A 25,247-nucleotide genomic window follows, 5' to 3' on the forward strand; every position below is an offset into this window, starting at 1 on the left:
GCAGGAGTGTGACATCTCATCACCTTTATTGTATTCTATTCATTAGAAGCAAGCCACAAGTACCATACTCACTGAAGGGGAGGGGATTCTATGAAGGCGTGAACACCAAGAGATGGGAATGATGCGGGCCACCTAAACAGCTGTCCGCCACACTTTGCCTTCCTCACTTCTTAAAGGTGTATCTCCTGAGCGCATGCCCCAATAAATCTGCTGTATGCAGCTACCTATCTTAGAGTTTGTATGCAAGGAGGCACACTGGAGGCAGGGAAGTGAGTTAGAGACTACTGCTGTAACTTTAACTATGGGTGATAGCAGTGGGAAATTGAGTAGCAAATTTTATTTTCATTAATAAATGTATAATCATTGTTCCTAGAATTTAGAATTATTCATGGCCTATCTGGAAATAGAATCAACCTAAAAACTACAAGGTGTCTTCAAACAAGGATACACACAACAAAAATAATTCATTTCTATGGTTGTAGAGCAGATTAAAGATAACTAATAAAAACAAGACTATGTTCCACAGTGTGAAAATAAATTTCAGACCACAATCAGTCACACAATCAAAAAGAGATGATTATTACTTTATTAAGTTAGCACAGATTGGACTTTTACAAATTGTAGAAATGGTCAACAAATAGAATTGTCCTATTAGGGGCTGATATTCAGAAAATATATAATCAACTGTTGGTGTGATAACAGGATAAAATTCCACCCTGTATATCAGTACTTCCATTTTTATCCATCCATTTACAATAATTACTTCTCACTTTTGTTTACTTAGTCATATACAGAGTGATATAAGTGATCATCAAAAAGGATCCATTTTCAATGATTTCTACACCATATTATATGTATTCTCCACTGGAAAATTTATTTTTCCTTAGGTCTTTGAAGTGTGAAAATATATACATAGGCCTGATCTTATTTCTAAAAATGCTTAAATCAATAACTACAAATACCACATGACCACATTTATACACTATATTGTCAGAAAAATATTTCAGAATATTTTGAGTCGTGAACAGCTTATGATTTCAGTGGTGTTGGTGGGTATAATTGATCGCTTTTCACTTTCAAGCACATTCAAAATTTATTACAAAAGAAGAATGGTGAAACAAAATATATGATCTGCTCTTGGTATTTCAGGATGCTCAGCAGTCACACAGAAACAAATGTTTAATTTCTTGAGGAAGCAGAACAACAGCCCTTCAGAGAGGGGTGAGCCTCTCATCCTCTGTCATGAAGGCATCATTAATATGCCCTCCCTTCATGTCCAGGGGATCAGAGGGGATGCCATTTTCAATTGTGATCATGTTTTCACACTTATCTTCAGCGTCATCCACTTCAGATGGTTCTTTGTTCTTTCTAAAAGCACATAAAAAAGAGTGATTGGCATCTAGAAGGACCATAACCATGGTTGCATATGGTCTTCTGTACGAACATGGAGAACAGGAAGGGGAATAGGAACCTTAGAACAATGAAATAATTTAATGATATTGTGTAATTTTCAAACAAATTTCAAAGACCATAAAGAGTTGGTGAGGTGAAAAGATACTATCAAGATGAGAAGTCTGTATAGATGACATACACATAGTGATCAAAACAAGTGGTCTTATTCAGAATACTAAAATCAATATAGATGAATATGTATATGAATGAATATGAGTGTATATGCACATATATACACATAGACACTCACACACACAAATTGCATGAAGTAATGTGAAGAAAATGCATAGTAAATTCGCAAGTTTAAAATCCATCTCTAGGAGAACTTAATAACAATTGAATTGCTAAAAGTAATAAATTCCTCTCATGGGATTTGACAAATTAATGGTCTGAAAATGTTGAGTGAAAATCAAATAGAAATGAGCTATCAGAAAGAAAATTAACATTACTTTGTAGAAAGTAAGTGCTATAAACTTCAAATATTGCTGCTTGGCTCTACTCATTACAAAATAATTGTGTTAATTTGCAAGTCATGATTTTGGAACTCAGAACACATTTTCCCTAATTACTTTACAACTTGTAGTTATAATTCCAGGTCACTCCAAAAATTCCATATGACAGGATAAATTCTTGAGTTTCTCATAGTTTCACCCTTTGTAGACCTTGCTGACCCCAACCCAAGTAATATGCAGATCTGTAATATTTCTTTGGAGTGTGGAAAACAGTAGACTCAAATTCAAAGGTTTTTCCTGTCTTTTGTGAAAGGCTAAAACAATGAGACAATTATGCTTGATATCATGCAGTAAAAGAAAAAAGAGAGGTGGGTGCCTCTAGGCAACCAGAAGAAGGAGGGGTTTCCCTAAGGCTTATCACAGGTTGGATGTTGGAGCACCACTCCATGGTGACACCACGGAGGCATGATGTTAGGCATGAGGCTCCTGGACTTGCAAAGGATTCTCTTGTCCCACGAATTTGTGGAAATGCCAAATAGCAGAAAAGAAGAGATCATCTGGCTGAGATGTTGGGCACTGCAGCGGTGACCAGGGTAGAGTCCCACCACTATGAGAGTCCCTTAGAACCTTGGTGAGTCTCTGACAGGTGAGGAGATGGTGAAGGTGCCCCAGTGATGACCGAGATGGAATTCCTATTAGTCCTGCGTGAGAATGTGCTTTAAAGGATATGGTGCACATGTACCCTAGAACTTAAAGTATAATAAAAAAAATTTTTTTTAAATCATCTTTCCCACCCACATGATTTTCCTGACTCCATTCCTGTCCTCTGTATCATTTTCCCCTATCAGTTTTATTGAGGTATAATTGACAAATAAAAATTGTATATATTTAAAAAAAAGAATATGGTGGAAGTGGAGAAAAGAGAAAGCTCTTTTTTTATAGAAGAATGCCAACGAATATAGAAAGAGTAATAGGAACAGAAAATCACCATATAATAATAAGTGATTCTGATGAGGATTATCAATGGATACTAAACCATTATGTGAGAGACGGTTGGAGAACAGGATATTCACATGGTTTCAAGGTATCACCCCCATAAGCAAAATATTAATTATAAAAGGACACTTGTATTTTGCTAAAAGAGAAATCTAGTGAAAATTTCCAACAATGAAAGAAACTGACAAGTCTCTCCTGATGTGATACACTGAGTAGATCACATATATGTTTTTCCTGTGTTCCAGCCCCGCCCCCTCCAATTTGTTTTGACCTGAATCTCATAATAAGGAGCCTAATCAGAAAAATCCAAATTTAAAAATGTTTTGCAAAACAGCTGACCTGGACTCAGCACAGAGTAGGCATTCAACTCTATGGGTAGATGAATCAATGAATGTAGATTAATGGCTGACTGGCTGGATAATAAATACATGGATGGACAGAAGATGGGTGGGTGGCTGAATAAATGATGAAAGGTGGATGGACAGATGGATAAAATAATCAATGAATGTAGTTCAATTGCTGGTTGGCTAGATGATATATTAATGGCTGGCTGGCTGAATGGATGGATGGATGGATGGATAGATGGACAGAAGATAGATGGTAGATTGAACAATTAGATGTATGTATGTATGGACTAATGTTGTAGGTAAAGTTACTCAGGCAGTAGCCCTAGGTAGACCTTGAACGGGCTTTACCACAAGAAAGAAAGAAGGAAGGAAGGAAGGAAGGGAATTTTACACACAAGAAATTTCTTGTATCTCTTGTATTTTAGGCTTTGCTGATGGTTTATTAAATAATTTCAAATAGTTGTTCATTTAAAACAAAGGTAAAGTAGCATTCCAATTCTGTAGATCCCAATGTCATCATTTGAAAGTATTTTACCATTGCATATGCCACCATCCAATATCACAATTAAACACAATAGGCAATCACTGAATTGCAGATGCCACATTTTAAACATTTATTAATAAAACTTCTGGCCCAATGCTGGGTTGAAAGTCAGGAGTTGTGGTCCTAGAGACCTAGGGAAAGATAGGCTGCTATATTTTTCCATCCTTGGAGTGAAGACACCGCACTGGTCATGGCAAGCATCAGCAATCAGCAATCAGCATGGGTTGGGGTGGACATAGATTTTAATGTGATGAGAGGATCCTCCCAGGTGAAATTACCCACCAGAGGATTAGAACACTTTGGTTCCTCTTCCTATAGATAGGTGTATTGTTCACTTTCCACGTCCTCCAGAAAGCAAAGGAAATCAACATTCTATAACCATCAATCACATCACTTCCATTCATAGTATCCAACATTCACTAACAGCTACATTTTGAGCGACTACTATGTGTATGGAAGAGATACAATCCTTGTCCTAAAATGAACTCAATGAAAGGGAAAAATGCCATATATACTCATCCTCCCTCTCCCCATTTTAATGCTTTATAAGAGAGAGGAATGTTTCTTCTAAAGATGAAGCTGTAAGTAGCAAATGTCTATTTATAAATCATCATTTAAAATGGCTATCTCATGTAAATTCCCCCAAAATCACTCCTCACTGGGCTTGGAGTGAATGATAATTTTCCACAACAATAAATAGATTGTGGACAGCCAAATTTTACCCTGATATTTGTATATGTTAAGTATGAAACCTGTATTACAAACATTTTAGTAAAGGAAGCATTCTGAAGTAGGTGGCAATGCAATAGCAGTCTTAGAAATAATAATTGCCAGGGCCTATTTTCCAGTTTCTTCAGTTAATAAAAAAAGTATTTATGGAGTTAGAAGAAAAATGACAAAGAGCTAGACGTATGTGATGATCATTACAAGGAATCTCGCTTCCCCCTTCCCAGCAACAAGGAAAAATGATTCATCAGGCATCACAAAAGAATGGGGAAAAACTAAAAAGGAAGATGTAAACAAATGAGGACAAGTTTTTCTTCTTTAGAATAAGAATAATATCTCAACCAAAAAGATTCCAAGGGGAATTGCTGTAGAAATTTACCAAACTGAGCTGTGTCAGTGGCAAATTAGGTGCATATTGTTCTTTTACAACCATAGATCCAGTTGCAGAGTCCTGGCATTGCTGGGCTTCACCAATTGCAGTGTCAGGAACTTGCTGCTTGGTGGACATGATAAGCAGCTCAAAGGCTACCTAACAGTAATATATCACTTTGTCACATTTCATAGTGTTTGCTGTAATAAACTGATTCACTACCTGTGCATTGCTTTTACTAAGAATAATAAAACTTAACTATCTTTCTGGATCATTCTGATTTGATGTTCTGCTAAAAACATGAGTTCTTTTTCCTGAAAACTAAAATCAAGTGTTAATTACTTCTGCTATTCCTGCAATGTCAGGGGGTTCAGGAAGAGGATGAAAAAACTGATTAAAATTCCTGGAACGAGCTCCTAGGAGCCTTGAGAGTGAATATCTCTCATATACCTCATAAATATAGAGAGAAGAGGGGCAAAAGAGGGGAGAAAAGAAGTATCAGGTGTGGCCCTCAGAGCTAGGGGATGTTGAGGAACAGGGTTTGCTCCGTTCTAAGATAAAGTAATGGTGCCAAAAGCAGGAAGAGCATTTCTGTCCCCCTTCAAACAAAATAGAGCTGACTGCCAGGCGTGGTGGCTCACGCCTGTAATCCCAGCACTTTGGAAGGCTGAGACGGGTGGATCACCTGAGGTCAGGAGTTCGAGGCCAGGCTGGCCAATATGGTAAAACCCCATCTCTACTAAAAATACAAAAATTAGCCGGGCGTGGTGGCGCATGCCTGTAGTCCCAGCTACTCTGGAGGCTGAGGCAACAGAATTGCTTGAACCCGGGAGGTGGAGGTTGCAGTGAGCAGAGTTCGCAGCAATGCACTCCAGCCTTGGCAACGGAGTGAGACTCTGTCTCAAAATAAATAAATAAATAAATAAATAGAGCTAAAGAGGCTGGGTGTGGTGGCTCGTGCCTGTAATCCCAGCACTTTGGGAGGCCGAGGTGGGCAGATCACAAGGTCAGGAGATCAAGACCACCCTGGCTGACACGGTGAAACTATTAAAAATACAAAAAAATTAGCCGTGTGTGGTGGCGGGCGCCTGTAGTCCCAGCTACTCGGGAGGCCGAGGCAGGAGAATGGTGTGAACCTGGGAGGCAGAGCTTGCAGTGAGCCAAGATCTTGCCACTGCCCTCCAGCCTGGGCGACAGAGCAAGACTCTGTCTCAAAAAAAAAAAAAAAAAAAATAGAGCTAAAGAGCCAAGACCCAAGAATAGCCAGAAAGACAATAAAAGACAGACAAATATGATTTTCAAACAGTACAGAATCAATTATCGGAGAATTGAGACCGTCCTCAGAATTGCTCTGGATGATTCTGGGGGGAAATAGGGTTACTGGAATGATTTGAGTGGGCATTGTAGCACAGTGAGATTGATGGACTTTGAAATCAAACCTATCTGGTTTTAAATCCTGTTACTATTACTTTCTAACCATGTGACTGTAGGCAAGTTGCTTTACATGTGCCATATAATAGCAATGATAATGCTAATGATAATATTAAGTATTTATTACATGGTAGAAATCAGACTAGGTGTTTTGTATGCATCATCTCACTTAATGCTTACTGCAATATTATGCATATTTTATTATCACTGTTTTTCAAATCCATCGTTTTAACCACTCAGCCACGACTACGTGCCTCATCTCTGTTTTTCAGATGAAGGAACTGACACTCAAATACGTAGAGTAACTTGTCTTTCAGAATGAAACAAGATTGGTGAAAGGAGTTGACCTAGAACTCTATTTACTCTCCCCAGGCTTTACTCAACACACTTACATTAGATTTTTATCAGGTATGTATATTTAAGAACAGCAAAGAAAAACATTTGTTATATTCGCTATGACATTACTCATTTTATTTACACCTCTATTTTTAAGACTATTCATTTAATTAAGACTTTATAAGAATGTGGTTTCAGGATATAAACGTGTTGACTGAGCCACATCCGCTTGTGTGAAAAACAAGATCTGTGGAAATCCAAATGCATTTTTATTTACTATTGACCTTATGGGAATATAAGTATAACTAGAAACAAACCAAGCAAATTTACTAATGACTCTACTCAGCTGGGAGCATTAGCTAGGGTTCTATGTCCTAAGTCTTTGACCTGGCTTTGTTACTATAAGATTACAATCTCCTTTTAGGCAAGGACCATCCATGTTATTTATGTTTGTCTCATCCACAATACATACTATAGCTCCTATCACAGAATGGATGGTCAATAAAACAATAAAATATTCTTACTTATCTGGGCTTTGGTTTCTGGAGGGTTGGATTTGGATCATTGTTAAGGTCCCTTCCTAAGACCCAGTTGTGATCTTAGATACAACTAAGGTCTAACATTATAACAGTCTATTTATATACTGGATTCAACATCAATTCTAGTATGTACATGTAAATCTGAAATTGTGCTGTGTCCATGACTGTCCTTGTAAACTACAAAGTTCCAGGTTATATAAAATTAGCACTTTATAACTGCTTTTTATCGTCATGCTAGTAACTTAAATTGATATAGCACTTTCTAGCATGTAAACCACTAGGTATATTCTCTGATTTTGTCTTCTCATCATTACACTATTTAAGAAAATATTATCATCATTTTCCTTATGTGACCTGCTCAAGGACACAGCTAACAAATGCCAGAGCCTGAGACTGGAACCCAAAACCAAGAGTCTTAGTTTAGGGCTCTTTCTATTAAAACACACATCACATTATCAACTTCATCACCATCACCATCACCATCATCACCATCACCATCACTATCACCATCATCATTATCACTACCATCATAAAATTGACCATACAACTAACACACCTACTTCTAGCCTGTGGCTAGACACTAAATCTAGTAGAGACATTATTGTGAAGTATATGCAGTTCATCCTGGTTGCCTTCCCACTTGTTCTGCTCCCTAATTGTTGCTCCAAATTTTCAAAATCATTCTCAGTAAACTATCGCAAGAACAAAAAATCAAACACCGCATATTCTCACTCATAGGTGGGAATTGAACAATGAGATCACATGGACACAGGAAGGGGAATATCACACTCTGGGGACTGTTGTGGGGTGGGGGGAGGGGGGAGGGATAGCATTGGGAGATATACCTAATGCTAGATGACGAGTTAGTGGGTGCAGCGCACCAGCATGGCACATGTATACATATGTAACTAACCTGCACAATGTGCACATGTACCCTAAAACTTAAAGTATAATAATAAAAATAAATAAATAAATAAAGGAAAAAAATCGCTTTTCCAACTTCTTTCCTTCAACAAATCTCTCATTTTCACAAACTGCTATTCTCATCTAGAGGGCAGTAGAGAACCAACCTCTTCTAGGTATTTCACAAAGAGGTGGCAGCTGTAATGGTGTGCTAGATCTGGCTGGTACAGGTTTTCAAGGGCTGATTGCTAAATATTCAGAATTTTTCAGCCTTGATGGGAAATTGGCAAATGCTACAAATTAGGGTATTTATTCAGAATTTTTCAGTCTTGATGGGAAACTGGCAAATGCTACAAATCAGGGTATTTATTCAGAATTTTTCAGCCTTGATGGGAAACTGGCAAATGCTACAAATCAGGGTATTTTTTAGAGAGCTGGTTAACCAATTCACCACTATTGTGGTGACCAGTAGACCTCATAGAATTATTCGCATTTTTAAAAAGTTTTATTCAGCATGGTAGTGGCATCAAAACAGACACATAGACAAATGGAACAGAATAGCAAGGATAGAGATAAATCCATGCACTTATGGTCAACAGATCTTCAACAAAGATGGCAAGAACACACAATGAGGAAAGAACAATCTCTTCAATAAAAGGTGTTAGGAAAACTGGATATCTCGATGCAAAAGAATGAAACTGGATTGTTGTCTCACACCAAATACAAAAATCAACTCAAAATAGATTAAAGACTTAAACCTAAGACCTGAAACTGTAAAACTACTAGAAGAAAACATAGGAGAAAAGCTCCATGACATTGGTCTGGGCAATGACCCCAAAAGCACAAAAACAAATTCAAAAATAGACAAATGGGATTTACATCAAAATGAAACGTTTCTGCACAGCAAAGGAGTTAATATCCAAAAATATATAAGAAACTCAAACAACTCAATAACAAGAAAACAAATAACCCAATTTTAAAATGGGGAAAGGATGTCAATAGAAAATTTTCAAAAGAAGACATACAAATGCCCAACGGGTACATGAAAGAATGCTCAACTTCACTAATCATCAGGGAAATGCAAATCAAAACCACAATGAGATACCACCTCACGCCTGTTAGAATACCTATTATCAAAAAGACGAAACATAGCAAGTGTTGGTAAGGATGTGGAGAAAAGGGAACCCTGGTACACTACTGCAGGAAATGTAAATTAGTACAGCCATTATGGAAAACAGTATGGAAGTTCCTCAAAAAATAAAAAATAAACTTCCATATGATCCAGCAATCCCACTCTGGGTATATACCCAAAAGAATTGAAACCATTATGTCAAAGAGATTTCTGCACTTTTATGTTCAACCCAGCACTACTCACAACAGCCAAGGTATGGAATCAACCTAAGTGTCCATCAACGAATGAATGGATAAAGAAAATGTGGTACGATGAAATACTATTCAGCCTTTAAAAAGAAGGAAATCCTGACATTTGTGACAATAAGGATCAACCTGAAGAACAGTATGCTAAATGAAATAAGCCAGGCACAGAAAGACAAATGCCACATAAATAAGTTGAATTTATATGCTAATTATTTGATTTAGCCATTTCATAATATATACATATATCAAAACATCACCTTATATGCCATAAATATATACAACTTTTATTTGTTAACAACACCTTAATAAAATAAAACAAGCATTTAATAAAATCCCAAGCAATGAGTTGGTGAATTGGAGAAGTTTATACAGTATGATGGAAAATACCAAGATATTTTCCACAATATCTTGGTGGAAAAGAGATCCTTTCCCAGCACCTCTTAATCATAGCAATGGCTTAAGCCGCTCTTGGATAATAATAATTACTGTTTACTTAGTGCACACTATATCCTAGGTACTTTATACACATTTATGTCAGTCAATCCTCATGAAAGCCCTGTGAAACATCATCTCCCTGTTGCAGATGCAGAAACTGAGATCCCTGGAAATCAGGTGACTCAACTAAGATTATACAGGTAAAGGGCACAGCTGGTATTTGAGTTTACCTAGTTTGGGCTCCATTGGTTGCATACTTGCCACTCACTGTCCCTGAATAATTAATATAATGGTGTTATTGGCAAAGATAACAGAATTGTTAAAGCTTTGCTGAGAAATTTCCTCAATAGTAAGTTTAAATATATATATGTGTGTTAGATGACTCTGGCACTCTTCTCCATAGAAGCAGAATGGTGACTTAGATAATCCCATGGTCCCTCCAGGTCTTCTAAGTTTAAGATTCTGTACCACAAAAACTATGTTCATTATTATCTAATGTATGGATTAGATTGTTGAACATTCCTTTGACTGTCTTCCTCGAAACTAAAGGTTTTGGGGGCAACTCCTATCTTTTCCATGATTAGAAAGGGCTTTCATTGCAATTTTCAGGGCTCTCCCCACTTCAAACTGTACCCTCTCCTCACATTTGAAGCAACATTTTGTCCAGGAGAAACCCACCACAAATTGTGTCAAACTTAAAACACAACAAACAATTTCTCTTCAGAAGGTTGTCATAATTTTCCTGACTATATTTGCTAATTATTGATGCTCTCCCGGTTTACACAAGAGATGTGTCCATCTGCTTTCCCAGTTTGAACATGAAATAAATTTGTGAAGGCAAGGTTGTGACAACAGCTTCACTTCTCCCAGGCAACAAATTATGATGCTACACACCCAATTATTATATTACTGCAGAATCAGCTCAGAAGGAAAGAGATAGCTGATCCCAATACAAACTAGCTGAAAGGCCAGCAAATGGCAAGATCATAAAATAATAGTAACAGCTAACACTTATTGAGCACTCACTGTGTGCCAGATACCACTCTAAGCACTCTATATATTAACTCTTTTTATCCCGCCAAGTTAATTATTTCCAGTACACCTCACTGTCACTCTAGAAAAGTTATCTATTCACAAACAGTAAAGATAAACTTAACCAGCTTGAGTCTAGCACCACAAATTATATTCTCCTAAGCTCAGTTTCCCTGACTCACTGTGCTTCCTGATATCCATACAGTTAATGGATTATATACAAGGGCAGAATCTAAGAGATAAATACGTTGAGTCTAAGCAATCTATCTCCAGAGTCCATTCTTCTAACTCCTACACTATACTGTACTAGTGAGGAAATTAGAAACCAAGTAGACGGAGTGAATTCACTAATGTTACAGTTGTTAGAACACAGAATCAAAGCATCTCAAGATTAATACAAAACAAAAGTATTAAACACAGGTATTCAAGCATTGCATGAGAATATTTCTCAATATTTTCAAAAGAAAAACCAAAACGAACATCTTGTACCAAGTCTCTTTGCATTACATGCCATGCCAAGATCATCAAAAAAATCAGGTAAGTGTAACTTGATCCTAAATCTTTGAATTTAATTTGAGGACTAGACATAAACCATATTTATTTCATAGCATTTTACTTATCATTTGTGAATAAAATTACAAAGCCCAAGATTTAAAATTATTACCTTCTGTTAGTTACTAGGGTGAAACATATGGAAAGTAGTAAACTTCAAGAGGAGCATTTAGTCAAACACATACTTACTTAGCCAAACACATCCCACATGTCCCATGTAAGAACCAACACTTTTAAAAACCATGTCCCTGTTATTTTCAAATGCATGTCACTGTAATTACCACTTACCAGAATTATTCTTCCTTAGTATCAGAAAGGAAGGTTTACAAGCATTAAAGTCTAGTGAAAAGCTGAGGATTTTTCCATCTTCCCCCCTGGATTAGAGGTACTGGTTAACAAAATCATGCTGAGAAATCCTGTCTCCTCTTCTTCTCCACTACCTCAGTAACTTCCCCACAGGTCTTAAATTCCCTCTTGAAGCAGTATCAATAATTTAGACATCGAAGTTTGCAAATGCCTCCAGAATCTAGGTAAACGAACTCAAGAAGTGAAACTCTACCTATAAATTGTTAAATTGAAAGCTCTCAAACTCAATGAATAAGAATGACCTGAGTATTCATTAAAATGCATCCCTTCAGAGATTCTAATTTAGTGGGTCTGCAATAGGGCCAAAGAACCTACATGTTAAACAAGTGTTCCAGGTGATGTCTGATGCTGAGAGTTGATTTAAAGGCCACAAGCAACACAGCTCTATTCAATATCATAGGCACACAAGGGATGAGTGTCCATCAAAGGGAAGGAAGTATAAAACAGTACAAAGGCATCTGGGACAAGATGGTAGCCTGCATGCACTGGACTAAGAAGAGGTAAGCCAAGGTAGGGAGGCATGGAACTATGAACCTGCTGGCATTTGGATGTGGATGACTACCAAAGATTAACTCTGCCTACCCAAAAAGTCTGTTTAGCTCCTTACATCTAGCTTACAAAATCACAACACAGATATTAAAATCAAGCCTGGATATGAAATATTTATGCGGTACAGAATAGAGGGAAAGGTAGTCGTGGAAGGAGCCTAGTTAAGTAAGGGACACTGGACTCTAAAATATATCTAAAGAAAAGAGCATAAGTGATATTTTTGAAAATCACCAATTTTTTCAAAGTTTCAAATTTAAGGCATTATCTTCAGCCAGAGGAAAATCCTCTCCTGATTTGTCCAAGTCATGAGGAAATAAGAAAATGCTCTTTCAATCACTCCTTTTAAATATCTTACCTTCTACGTTGCCAGATCCCTGATAAAATCAGTAGTGCAATTGCAACTATGACGATGCAAAATATCACACCAAATACAATAATCCAGATGGGCACAGATGGGTCCATGGGTGGTGCAAGTGTGGAAGAGATTTTTAGAAATTCCAGGGTTTGGTCATTTAGAAAGAAGGCATTGTTGATCCGGTTCTTGTTCATTCTAAAATGCAATGATAATTAAAAATAAACAAAATAAGACAGAAAAAAAAAACTATTAAGACAAAGTACAAACCTGTTTCTCCATGATTATAAATATCTCTATAAACAAAGCATCCTCCTGGCAGGAGACTTCAAGTTGACTAAAAAGTTTGCTGAGGGCAATCATGCCATAGTTTCTCTTAAGTTACAACACTAGCTGCCAGAGGGATACCCATGTATCCACTGCTGCCCCCATTGTTGTGAATGTCCAGAAGTCCTGAGCTTTGAGCTCTGTCCACCATGTTTTATTTCCTGAGAGGTAGTAAGGTAGACAGAGGGACTCGTCTCTGGAGGCACGGCTCTAACCCTGGACCAAATTGAGGACTAACTAAAACAGAGCTAGGGGGTGGCGGGGAAGCAGCTTTCCATCAGACATGCCCACCAGTGTGCCATGTCAGTTTACCATTGCCATGGCAACACCTGGGAGTTACCACCCCTTTCCATGGCAATGATGTGATGACCCCAAAGTTATTACCCGTCCCTAGAAATTTCTGCATAAACTGCTCCTTAATCTACATGTAATTAAAAGTGGGTATAAATATGACTGCAAAACTGCCCTGAGCTGCTAGTCTCTGCCCACAGGGTAGTCCTGCTCTGCAGGAGCAGTCACAGAGCAGTAACATCACAGGAGCTATAATACTGCCTCTTCAGTAAAGTTGTTTTCTTCTACTTCTGGCTCTCTCTTGAATTTTTTTCCTGGGCAAAGCCCAGAATCCTCATGGGCTAAGCCTCAATTTGGGTTTCACCTGTCCTGTGTGAGTAGCATCTAGATTAGAATGACAAAGCTCTATTTAAGGTGGCTTACATAAATATCACAGCCCCCAAAAGTAAAATTACATGTAAAATATGGGTGATGAATAGGAGAAGTAAAGAAAACCAGAAGCAAAAATGAAAACATGAACCAGGAGTGGCATCAAATTCACCAACTTGATCTTGATATTTTTTTCATTAATTCAACAAACATTTGCCAAAAACTTATTAAATATCAAATACTGTGCTAGATGCTGGAGATACAACGTGAAATTAAAGTACCAAGGAGCTTACGGTCTAGAAGGGTGACAGATCAGTAGATCCACAACCACAGTGTGGTACAAAATGTTCTGTGAAAGAGGCAAATATGGGCACAGTGTGAGCAGAGGGAAGGGCCAAGTACACCATTATGAGAAGTCAGAGCTGCTTTGCTGTGGAGGCCATTTTTGAGCTCTGTTTTGAGGGACAAGTAGGAGTTTCTAGACCAAAGTATGTGGTGAGCACAGGAATGGAGACAAGGTAAAGTAAGACTTGTTCAGCAAACTGCAAGTAGTTCCATAGGACTAAAGACATGAATGATTTAGGAGTTCAAAAGCTTAGAAAAATGTTACTTTTCCTAGGAAATATCTGCATTTTTAGTGGTGGTGGCAGTTAAGGAGAGGTTGGTTGCAAAGACTTATTTAATTGAAACCAAATAAGTGAATTTCTAACTGTAAACTGGAGAGTCCTTGGAGATATTTTATGACCTTTACTGAATTCATATTATGCAAGCTGCCTTTGTCTACCTCTAGAGCAGCCCTGGAAAACAGAAATATTATGTGAGCTTCGTGTGACTTAAAATTTTCTAGTAGCTGCACTAAAGTAAACAGATGAAACTAATTTTAATAATGTATTTTTTGTCCAATATATCCAAGAAAATGTAATTTCAACATGTAAACAGTATCAAGTTGACTTTGCATGTTTGTTTGTTTGTTTGTTTGTTTTTTGAGACAGGAACGATCGTGGCTCATTGCAGCCTCAAACTCCTGGGCTCAAGCAATCCTCCTGCATCAACCTCCCAAGTAGCTAGGACCACAGGTGTGTGCCACCACACCTGGCTGTGTGTGTGTGTGTGTGTGTGTGTGTGTGTGTGTAAACAGGGTCTTGCTATATTGCCCAGGCTGGGGCTCCACATTTTATTTTGTACAATGTCTTTGAAATTTGGCTTATGTTTTATACTGTGAGCACACCTGACTTTGGACTAGCCACATTTCAGGTGCTTAATAACCACATTTGGCTGGTGGCTACGGTACCGGACAGCCCAAGTCTACAGCCTGATAGTATGGCTTGAGAATCTCTGCAGGCCAGCACCAGGCTATCAGGAAAGACCCCCTTTAGTAAATAAATAACTATGCTGTGGCATGATTATTCATGGATGTGAAAGTGAACTCTAGCCAGATAATCTACAACAAGGGATTTTTATCCAACAATGGAATATTTTATTTTGTCATAACCTAATATTGAACATCTGAGAGCACAAACTTTTCCACAAAATAATGAAACCCACTGCTAAGATATAACTCAGAGAAAAATGAGAAGTTGCTCTGCATTCTCATTCTATCTTCCTAGTTGGTTAACCCTTTGTTACTTGCTCACTCTAGGCTTGGAATGTATTCTATCATCTCACAGACTGACCGGAAGTTCTAGCTCAGGTACATATTAAATCTGCTCCACCACTGGAATCACCAATTGGCATCAAGCATCATGTGTATCTTTCAGCCAAGAGTGGTGTTGAATTAGGCCACGCCCTCACAAAAGAACTAAAACAGACATCTTGGAATTAGTTGGTCACTCCTTTACCTCATACTATGTATACTCTGTATTGGTAAAAAGTCCAGTACTCTTTTTTGCCCATTTCAATTATTTTACTTGAAATGAGAATTTTGTAATTCTCATTCTGTTGGCTATCCCCACTTCCTAAATAGTTTATCCTGCTAGGACCTTTGAAATAGACATTTTGTGAACAAATTCACGTGCTTCCTGGACCTTCACCCTAAGCACTTTGTGTAAAGGAATGACCAACCAATTCTAAGATGTCTGTTTCAGTTCTTTGTGTACTCTGGTAAACAGGAAAAATCACTGGATATGGTGGCAGGATGCCTAGGTTCAAGTCCTCACTTTCTCTTTCTAGCATGGTGGCCTTAACAAATCAATTAATCTCCCTGAGCCTCAGTTTCTTCATTTATAAAGGAGAGATAATAGTAATTACTGAAAAATTATTGGTGTTGGCTGGGTGCAGTGGTTCATGCCTGTAATCCCAGCACTTTGGGACTCTGAGGCAGGAGGATCGCCTGAGGCCAGTTCAAGGGCAGCCTGGGCAACATAGTAAGACCCTGTCTCTACAAAAAAAAAAAAATTTAAATTAGCCAGGCATAGTGGCACATCCCTGTAGTCCCAGCTACTCAGGAGGCTGAGACAAGAGGATCACTTGAACCCCAGGAGTTCAAGGCTGCAGTGAGCTATTATCATGCTACTGTACTATAGCCTGGGCAACAAAGCCAGACTCTGTCTCTTAAAAAGAAAACAAACAAAAAAAAACTGTTGGTGTCATTATTAAATGCCACAGATGCATAAGAACATTCCTTGTGAACCAAAAAGTGGTATGCAAATATTAGGTGAATTAGTATTATTTTGCCCAATCACTTAGATTCTTCAGCCTTGAAATTCCTATTATTTGCTCTCTAAACACCATCTCCTTTTTTTCACTCTATCCTTCCTTTGTTGTATAGTTTCTTTTATTTTCATCCAATCCTGATGTGCCCTACTAATTCCCTGACATAAATTCTCATTCTATTGGCTATCCCCACTTCCTAAATAGATTCTCCTGCTAGGACCCTTGAAAAAGACATTTTGTTGTGAACATATTCATGTATTAATACTTCCCAGACCTTCACCCTAAGCACTCACACTTCCTCCTCCTATCAACTGAAGGACTGGTTTAACCCAGTGCCTTCATTTTCCTTGTAGCCCTCACAGATCACGAGACATGAATAAAATCTTTTTTCACACGAAATATGATATTTATAATTCTTACTCCCTAAGTGGTGAGAGTCTTAACAGTATTCTTAGTGGCCAAAGTGAAGAAGCAATTTAGTTCAAACTTTCTTGTTAGGGCAGATTCAACCATTTCCAATCGGTATAAATCCTCAGTGCCTTTGCTTCAGCAAAAGAAATAGATGATGTTCACAAAAACCTTTGACATTTGATTATATACTCATTATCTTAAGTGTTAACATTTTACAGAGAGCTAATGAGTTATTCCAGTAGGTATTTATCCTTGGTAAAAAGAATAATATGTATTTCAGTAACTTGTAAATCTTGTGTGGGGAGAGCTACTTTGCTTTGTTCTAGTTTATTTCCTGAGCTCATTTTTTGAGTATATCTTTGCCCAACATCAATCACATGTGGTATTTGAAGTTTTGACACATACCAAAGGCACAGTAATTGAAAGAAATACAAGCTGCATCCTCCTAATTCTTGAAAGTCTCGAATTCGTTTCACTTTTGAGTTTCTTACGATCATAAGGAGGGGAGGAGTACAACTGTCGGGAAGTCGGGAAAAATTGTAAAATACTTGAAATGGGCAAAACAGAGTACTGGACTTTTTCCTGATTGTCCTGCTGAGAGCACCTTTCTAGGCAATTTCCATCTCTTACGGTCTTTGAGCTACTTTGCAAATCCCTAAGTTCTTGAAAACTAACATAATGTAAATGATTCTTGTCCATAGAAAATCAAATGAACTGTGTCTAGTGGAACATAATTGGTTACTGCCTGAAAAATAGACTGATGCATCCTTCTGTAAATGCATTTTGCCATTCCTCACTTTCTATATATGGGTGGTTCCTTGAAGTCTCCTTGAAAAAGAATTTAACATCTTACTAGTGCCCTCATTAACTAATGAGATAAAATTTTTGATAGTAATAATGTTTAGTTTGCATGAGTCATGATTTTACCTTTTTTTTAAAAAAAATTATCTTTTTAAAGTAAAGACTATATATTGACTGAAAAAGGTAAGCTATTGGGTCCCTAACTTCTGCTTACTCAATGCTGGTGGTACCACCACCCCCTCCAGCTGTGACAATAAAAATGTCTCTAGACATTGCGAAATGTCTCCAGATATTGCCAAATGTCTTCTTGAAGGCAAAATTGCCCCTGGATGAGAACTACTGATCTATACTCATCTCTAACAGAAACTAACAAAATGAAATCTTTGTCATTTTAATAAATAATTCGTGTGTGAAACAGATAAAACTCTTCAATATCTATTTTTAAAAACAGTTGAATTAATCAGCAAGTTGATTGACTAATAGAGGGCATATTTAAGGGTGATTACCTTATGGCTGATTGCACCTCAACAGCAGGAAGGGTGTGATTTTTTGAAGGGTCTGTAACCACAAACCAGAATGATACCCTCTGGGTTACATTGCAAAGTAGGACATGGGAAATTCTGCAGACAGTGGAAAGAAAAAATACATGAGAAGAATATCACACCAAATGGCATTAAACTGTTCACTCTGATGCTACTACTATCTTAAGAGACATCTTAGCTATGTTTAAAAAGTCATTTCTAACATTATGAAGAATGATCTCAGTAAGAAGAAAATTATATAGGAAATTCCCATTGTTTCAAAATCATATACTTGGGGATCATTCCTTATAGGGAATAACAGGGAATCTGCCAAAAAATAATAATAGTCAGTGGAGAGCATTAGGGATCTCATTCTCCATCACCGGTTGGTGACAGCTCCCGTTTCCCCAATGCTTGGCCCTCTCTGAACCACAGAAACCTTTGGTATTTTCTCATTCAACTCTTTTTAGTGCCCTGCCCATTCAGTCTTCCACCTCTCAGATCCAGAGAGGATCTGCTGCCCCCTCATGATTCAATACTTGCTCTGTCTGCATCTACTGTCTCTCTTCAACCCCAGCATCAGGGCCAAGACAAAAGGCACCTTCTGTGTGTACTTTTGAAGAAGAAGTTCTCAAAAACAAGTTTCTTTTACATCGCCTTGAACAAACCTCCAACTTAAACACTATAATCAATTCACCAGCAGTCTTCGAACTCTTTGTTTTGCAGTTACAGACTTTTCAACTGCAAATTGGAAATGTGACTCACTCTCCTCTGTATTACAAGTGAAAGGGGAGAAATGACAGTAGTGTTCAGAGAGAGACAATCTATACATGGATGTACTCAGGCTGGAAATTATAGGAAAGTCCACATAAAATCAACATTGCCAATGCTAAAACAAAACCTGATGGCTTTCCCTGTTTACTTAAGAGCAAAATTGCAAAAAGCAACATTAACATCCATCCTAGAAGAATCCGATATGAGTAAAGGATTTGTTTAGAGCATCCAAGTGTATTGTGATCATTTTCACACTGATCAAAGAGAGCACCCTTCTGTCAACAGGTATCTGCAGTTTTCAGGACCTGGCAGAAATTCTTCTATGTTCTGTTTTTAAAGGTCAGGTACAAAAGTAGAGGCAGCTGCCAGGCCCCTCTGCCCAGAGCTGAGTGTCTGGGACCATGAGTGGGAAGGATTGAGGCTTGAGCCTCCTTGGTCCGCCAGACAGCATGGGGCACCACCCGCCCCTTCTGCAGCTGCGCGCCGCAAAGCTCTGGCCTGGCCGTGGCCTCCTCCCCCTGCAACACTTGGTGGCCAGACCGTACCCGGCACATGGCGCCTCGTGCACTTTCTGACATTTTGATACCAAAGGTCGCTGGTCACTGAGCCCCGACAGTATCTCTGGCCCTGACCCCAGATTTCGGAAACTTGTGGCAGCCCAGTGTCTACTGGAAGGCCGAACCCACTGCCCTACTCTCATGGGCAGCTACCTGAGCCGCTTCCTGGGCTGGGTCTGGGCCAGAAAGCCGCGCACCCCCCCCCCCCACCCCCGCACCAGAAGCACTGGGCCCTACTGTCCAGGCCCTTCCTCAGCTCCCAGGTCCAGGAGAACTGCAAGGTCACCTACTTCCACGGGAAGCGCTGGGTCTGCATCCAGCCCCTCCCCACCGCTCCTCCCAGCTGGGACTACGCCCGCATCCGCATCCGCATCCGCATCCGGAGAGAGATGGTGCCCGCCCGCATCCGCGTCCTGAGAGAGATGGTTCCCGAGGCCTGGAGGTGCTTTCCCAACAGGCTGCCGCTGCTGAGCAACATCAGGCCTGATTTCTCTGAGGCTCGCCTGGCCTACATGAAGCGGTGGCTTTGGACCGCCGCCACCCCCCAACCAGCCTGTCCGCAGCCTGGTAACCATGAAAATCGCCCCGCCCGAGCGCAGAGGGAGCCCGATGCCCAGGCCATCTGCCTTCGGGTCTGTGATGAGAAACGGAGTGGCCCATTCCTTTGTGCCCGGGTCTAGGCCGCTGAGCAGAGCCCCCACTCCCGGGCAGCGTTGTCTCAATCCTTCCTGGTGGCCGCCTGCCCTGCTGAGGACATGTGGCCGCCAGGCGCCCGGTCGCCGCAGGAGCGCTAGGCCTGCGGGTAGCACTGCCCTGACGCCTCAGGCTTGCCTGCACCTGGAAGGAGCTTCGCCAGGTGGGCCATGAGCCTCTGAGCACACCCAGCCTGCTGCCCGGCTCCAAGAGTCAGGCCCCTGCCACCACCTCCTGAGCCTCCAGCCCTCAGCAACTTCACCCTACTGACCGCGGTTCCACCCCCACACCAGCCACCGACCCCACCGGGGCACTTCCCACTGCTCCAGCCGACCACTCAGCGAGCCCCAGGCCCACCTCTCCTCTCCCTTAAAGCCCTTCCCTTGCCCTTGCCCATTCGCTCCTGCCTTCTCCCTGGGGACAGAAGGCATGCTTCTCCCCAGTTTCCCCAGTTTCTGCAATAAAATGTTTGTTGTTGTTAATAATAATAGGTGTCTTTATTACAGAGATTGTCATATTCTTTCTTTCAAAGACGACACCATGGTTTCTCCAGCTTGGCACTACTACTTGGGCCAGATGGTTCTTTCTTGTTGGTGGGGGGAGGGGGGAGGGGAAGGGGGAGGGAGAAGCGGGAAGGTGTCTTGTGCATTGCAGGGCCTTAGCAACATCCCTGGCCTCTCACTTCTAGGTGCCAGCAGCACACTCACAGTCCTGACTATCAAAAATGGCTCCAGGCGTTGCCAAATACTCCCTGGGAGGGTAGAGAGGTCAAAAGTCATACTGGTGGAGAACCACTGAGGAACAGTGACCTCTACTGGCAGAAACAGGCAAGCCTAGTCCCCCAAAACGTGCGGTTTTCTAATACATATCAAAGACGTAGGGACAAACCAAATGAAGTGGCGCATGCTGGACAGAAAACATTTTCACCAGTTTTCTAGAATGCTTGGGGTGTGAATGATTCCTGTGGTCTGGTCTTACTAGCAATCAGGAAATGCAAAATTGTTACAAATGAGCTACTATTTTAAACGTTTCAAATTGGCAACAATTTAAAAGTTAAATAATAGCAAGGGCTGGTAAAGACGCATGGAATTGGAATCCCAGGTGACACTGTGGAAGCAAGGAGTCCAGCCACTCTGGAATGGCATTTGGAAGTGATTCCCAGAACAGAAAACGCAGCTACCAGAAACCCTGTGGCACACATACACAGACACTGGTGAGGATGTTCTTGGCGGCATTCGTCACCATAGCAGAGAATTGGAACAACCCAAATGTTCATCAGTATGGGACTAAAGTAAATATAGTATATGCTGTCGAGGGAATACTGTTCCACAGATTAAAGGAAAGAAATAGCCCAGGGTTTCTCAACATCAGTACGATCAGGCCAGATAATTTTATGTTGTGAGGATACCATGTGCTTTCCAGGTTGTTTAGCAGCAAATCTGAGCTCTATCTACCAGGTATCAGGACTACCTCCAGTTGTGACAATCAAAAATGGCTACAGGTGTTCCCAAATATCCCCTGAAGGATAAAATCACCCCCCTGGTGGCAACCATTGAGCTAGAGCTACATATTTTTTTAAATAAAAGAATAAATCTCGGCCCGGCACGGTAGCTCACGCCTGTAATCCCAGCACTTTGGGAGGCTGAGGGGGGCAGATCACGAGGTCAGGAGTTTGAGACCAGTCTGGCCAGCATGGTGAAACCCCATCTCTACGAAAAATACAAAAATTAGCTAGGCATGGTGACGCACACGTGTCATCCCAGCTACTCAGGAGGCTGAGGCAGGAGAATCGCTTGAACCCGGGAGGCGGAGGTTGCAGTGAGCTGAGATCGCGCCACTGCACTGCAGCCTGGGCAACAAACAAGACTCTGTCTCAAATAAAATAAAATAAAATAAATCTCAAAAATACACCATCAAGTGAAAAAGATAAGAGGTAAAATATTATGCGTAGTACATAACATTTATATAAATTAAACAAATACCAAATAGAATTTCAGGCATAAAAGGCCAGAAATCATGTAAAGAGTCATTTAGTTACTTTGCCTATATTATTCTTTCCATATAAAGCCTCTTTAAATACTGTTCAAACATGAATTTCATGGTATTCCCCATTAGAGAGCCATAGAATACAGCTGTAAACAAAGCAAAATCCTTTATCTCATGGAGCTTGCTAAGGAGGTGGAGACAAAAGATAAACAAGTAAATAAATGCATACACTGTGGAGGTGTGAAGTAAGTACTATAAAGAAAAAAAAATAAAAGGAAGGGCATACAACTCCATCAACACAACTATGGCCCCAAATACTTTCCTCTGTCCCCATCACTATGGAACTATACCATGAATTCAAGTTCTTTAAATTTATTCAGGTTTCCAGTGGGTGGCAACTCATACTTTAACACATTACCTCAGCAAATAAAATGAAAATATTTTATCTACTTAGAAATAAAGATTTCCAAAAGATTAAAATTTTTGCTGAAAATATTAAACCTTACCTTTTCAATGGAGACAGTTATTGTTAGATAGAAAAAGTTCCTGGACTGAAACTCTAAAAACAAAGCTTTTATTTTGAAATTTACTACCTGCCAAATGGTGGTCTTGAGACAAGTCATTTCGCTGTCTATGAGTTACTAGGAAGGGCTTGAGCTCTTAATGTGTCAATGGGAGTGTGCTGTTGGCATTTTGGGTGGGAATGTTATGGGTAACTGTCTTGAGCCATTCACCACACTGATTATCTCTCTTCCCCACCCTTTAAATGCCACAGCACTCTACAGTCATAGATATAACCCCCATACAGATCCCATTTCCTTATAATCCATGGGCAGGGGGCAGTCAGTACCAAGTAAGAAACATTTCTAAATCCCTTCAAAAGTTTCAAGGTCATGAAAACAAAGGAAGACAGAGAAAGTGTCACAGAGTGGATCAGACTAAGGAGAAATAGATTCTTAAACAGAAAAAGGACATTAGTAGAAAAAGTGAGCCAACGTGAATTTCTTTGTTTGGATAAGTCTACCGTGGTTATTTAACATGATATCATAAGGGAATTGGGGTTAGAGCAGGGTTTCTCAATAGCACTATTAACATTTTAGCCTGGATAATTCTAGGTTGTCGGGGACTGTCTATGTTTTGTATGATATATAGCAGCATCCCTAGCCTCTACATACTAGATGCCAGTAGCACATCCAATTGTGAAAACCAAAATGTCTCCAGAAATTGCCAGATATCCTTGGGAGCAATTGCGGGGAACCCCCCCCACCAAGTGTTGAGAACCACTGGTACGTAGGGACTCTCTATATTAACTTTGTAACTCTTTTGTAAATCTTTTTAATTAAATACACAGACATATACATACATATAAGAGCAAAGCAGTTATTTAAAAAGTTGCCTGGGCACAGTAAAAGTATCTACACGAAAAATAAAAACTAGGCAACGTTTTAATGCTTTTGACTAGCTTCATTGATAAGGAGATAACAGATTTAAAAAATTTGTTTGAAATTAAGAAAGCTGTATTCAAATGCAAGATACTGGTACCCACCAGCATAAGGATGGTATTAATAGTTACCTGAATTTTTTAAAAATTCTTTCTGTTATACATTCAGATGTAAAATTATTTATTACGATGACTTCCATCGTACTAGTTTCTTAAGCATCATTTCTCTAAGATTGATATAAAGAGAAGAGGTAAATAGTTTTGGCTGTCTGTGGTCTTCTTCAACAGGAGAATGTTGTGTCCTTCCTACATGATGTTTCTGCCCAAATATGTAACTCGTCTCAAGATTCTAAGCAAACAAAAAGGTAACCTAATGTTCAACAAATGTCACCAACAGATATATAACTCTACAGACGTGTTTATATTTTGTTCACATACAGGCAGTTGAACTAAGAATTAATAAGCCCACTTCCCACAGTAGCAATGTTGTGGGAAGGGGGCCAGGGGAAAGCCTAGCCCTGCTCTGAAAGCAGCAAAGGCTGTATATGAAGATGGAGACACACTCTGGGCTGGTGCTTCCTACTTGCTTGGATGATGCTTTCAGAAACTAACTGATGTCTTGGCCTCCCCAAGAGTAAGAAACCGAGGTCCAACAAGAGCTAACACCCAGGAAACAGGGAACTGCTTCTACTCTGGCCATTGTGTGCCAAATCCACCATGGGAGCATCCTCCTATGGGACTGAGGCGAAAAAGAAAAAGAAATTGGGGGCGGGGGTGGGGGTGGGTGGGACACTGTTTTCTTGCATCCACTGCACCTCAATAGACAGGCCGCTGGTTTAAGAGTCAGGATGTTAAACATGCTTCATTCACTCACAACTATTTACTAAGAGCTAACCTTGATTAGCCAGTATGGTCAGGAAAAGAGTTCCTACTACAGCGGCCTTTAGATTCCGTGCCCCATCCCATGCAGGAATTTGGTGATGCTATGACTCTTGAAAACCAAGACCAGAGTCTTGAGCCCACCAGAGCATTAAATACCAAAGTGGAAGCCAGTAACCCCCACGGTGGCAGAATCTGCACATAGTTCCATGCCCTGTGTGAGAATAGACCCAGGACATGGGGAGGACAAAGAGCTTCTAGATTTCACATGGCTTGTCTGCATTCTTTGTCAGGAGGGTCTCTAATCCCTGCCCTGATTTGAACTTCATGATCTCCAAGCAAAGAGCACCTGTTTTAATTTGATCAGTTGCAGGGTCACTAGGGAGATTATCAAATATTTTGTCCATTTGCAGCAGATTTCTCTGTGCCCTGGGACATGAGGACATGAGTCCCAAGTCTGTCCTGTGCTGTAAGCCCCCATATTCCTGAAGCTTGGCCCACCTGGATTCAGTAAGTGATTGGGGGGAAAAACGGATGGATGAAAGAAGGTTAACATCTCAGTGCTTCTGACATTATTCCCAGAGAGACAAACTGAGGAAGTAAATTGGTCCAGGGCTGTAATAACAGAAAAGAGAGGCAGGGAAGGAAGGAGATTACTTTCCCGAAACTTTGTCTACTCACCTACAAATACTCAGACAACAAAACAAAACACAGAACTCTCTGGCAAAAGAAGAATCCTGAATATACTGTAGATGAAAGTAGCCAAGAAGAACTGTAAATGTGAGG

At 39.9% G+C, this 25,247-nt stretch overlaps 1 protein-coding gene across 1 annotated transcript in view; it reads right to left on the reverse strand.

The window, feature by feature from the left end:
• Positions 1-563: 563 nt before the first annotated feature.
• Positions 564-25,247, reverse strand: part of CLTRN (collectrin, amino acid transport regulator) — a 37,575-nt gene continuing 12,891 nt past the window's right edge. Inside the window, exons 4-6 of the mRNA XM_004063847.4 lie at positions 18,117-18,230; positions 12,763-12,957; positions 564-1,368 (exon numbers count right to left, since the gene is read on the reverse strand). Coding sequence (XP_004063895.1) covers positions 1,212-1,368; positions 12,763-12,957; positions 18,117-18,230 — 466 coding nt within the window. The 3' untranslated portion in view covers positions 564-1,211. The remainder of the gene's footprint in view (positions 1,369-12,762; positions 12,958-18,116; positions 18,231-25,247) is intronic.

Source organism: Gorilla gorilla, chromosome X, assembly GCF_029281585.2.
Source record: "Gorilla gorilla gorilla isolate KB3781 chromosome X, NHGRI_mGorGor1-v2.1_pri, whole genome shotgun sequence".
NCBI lineage: Eukaryota > Metazoa > Chordata > Mammalia > Primates > Hominidae > Gorilla > Gorilla gorilla.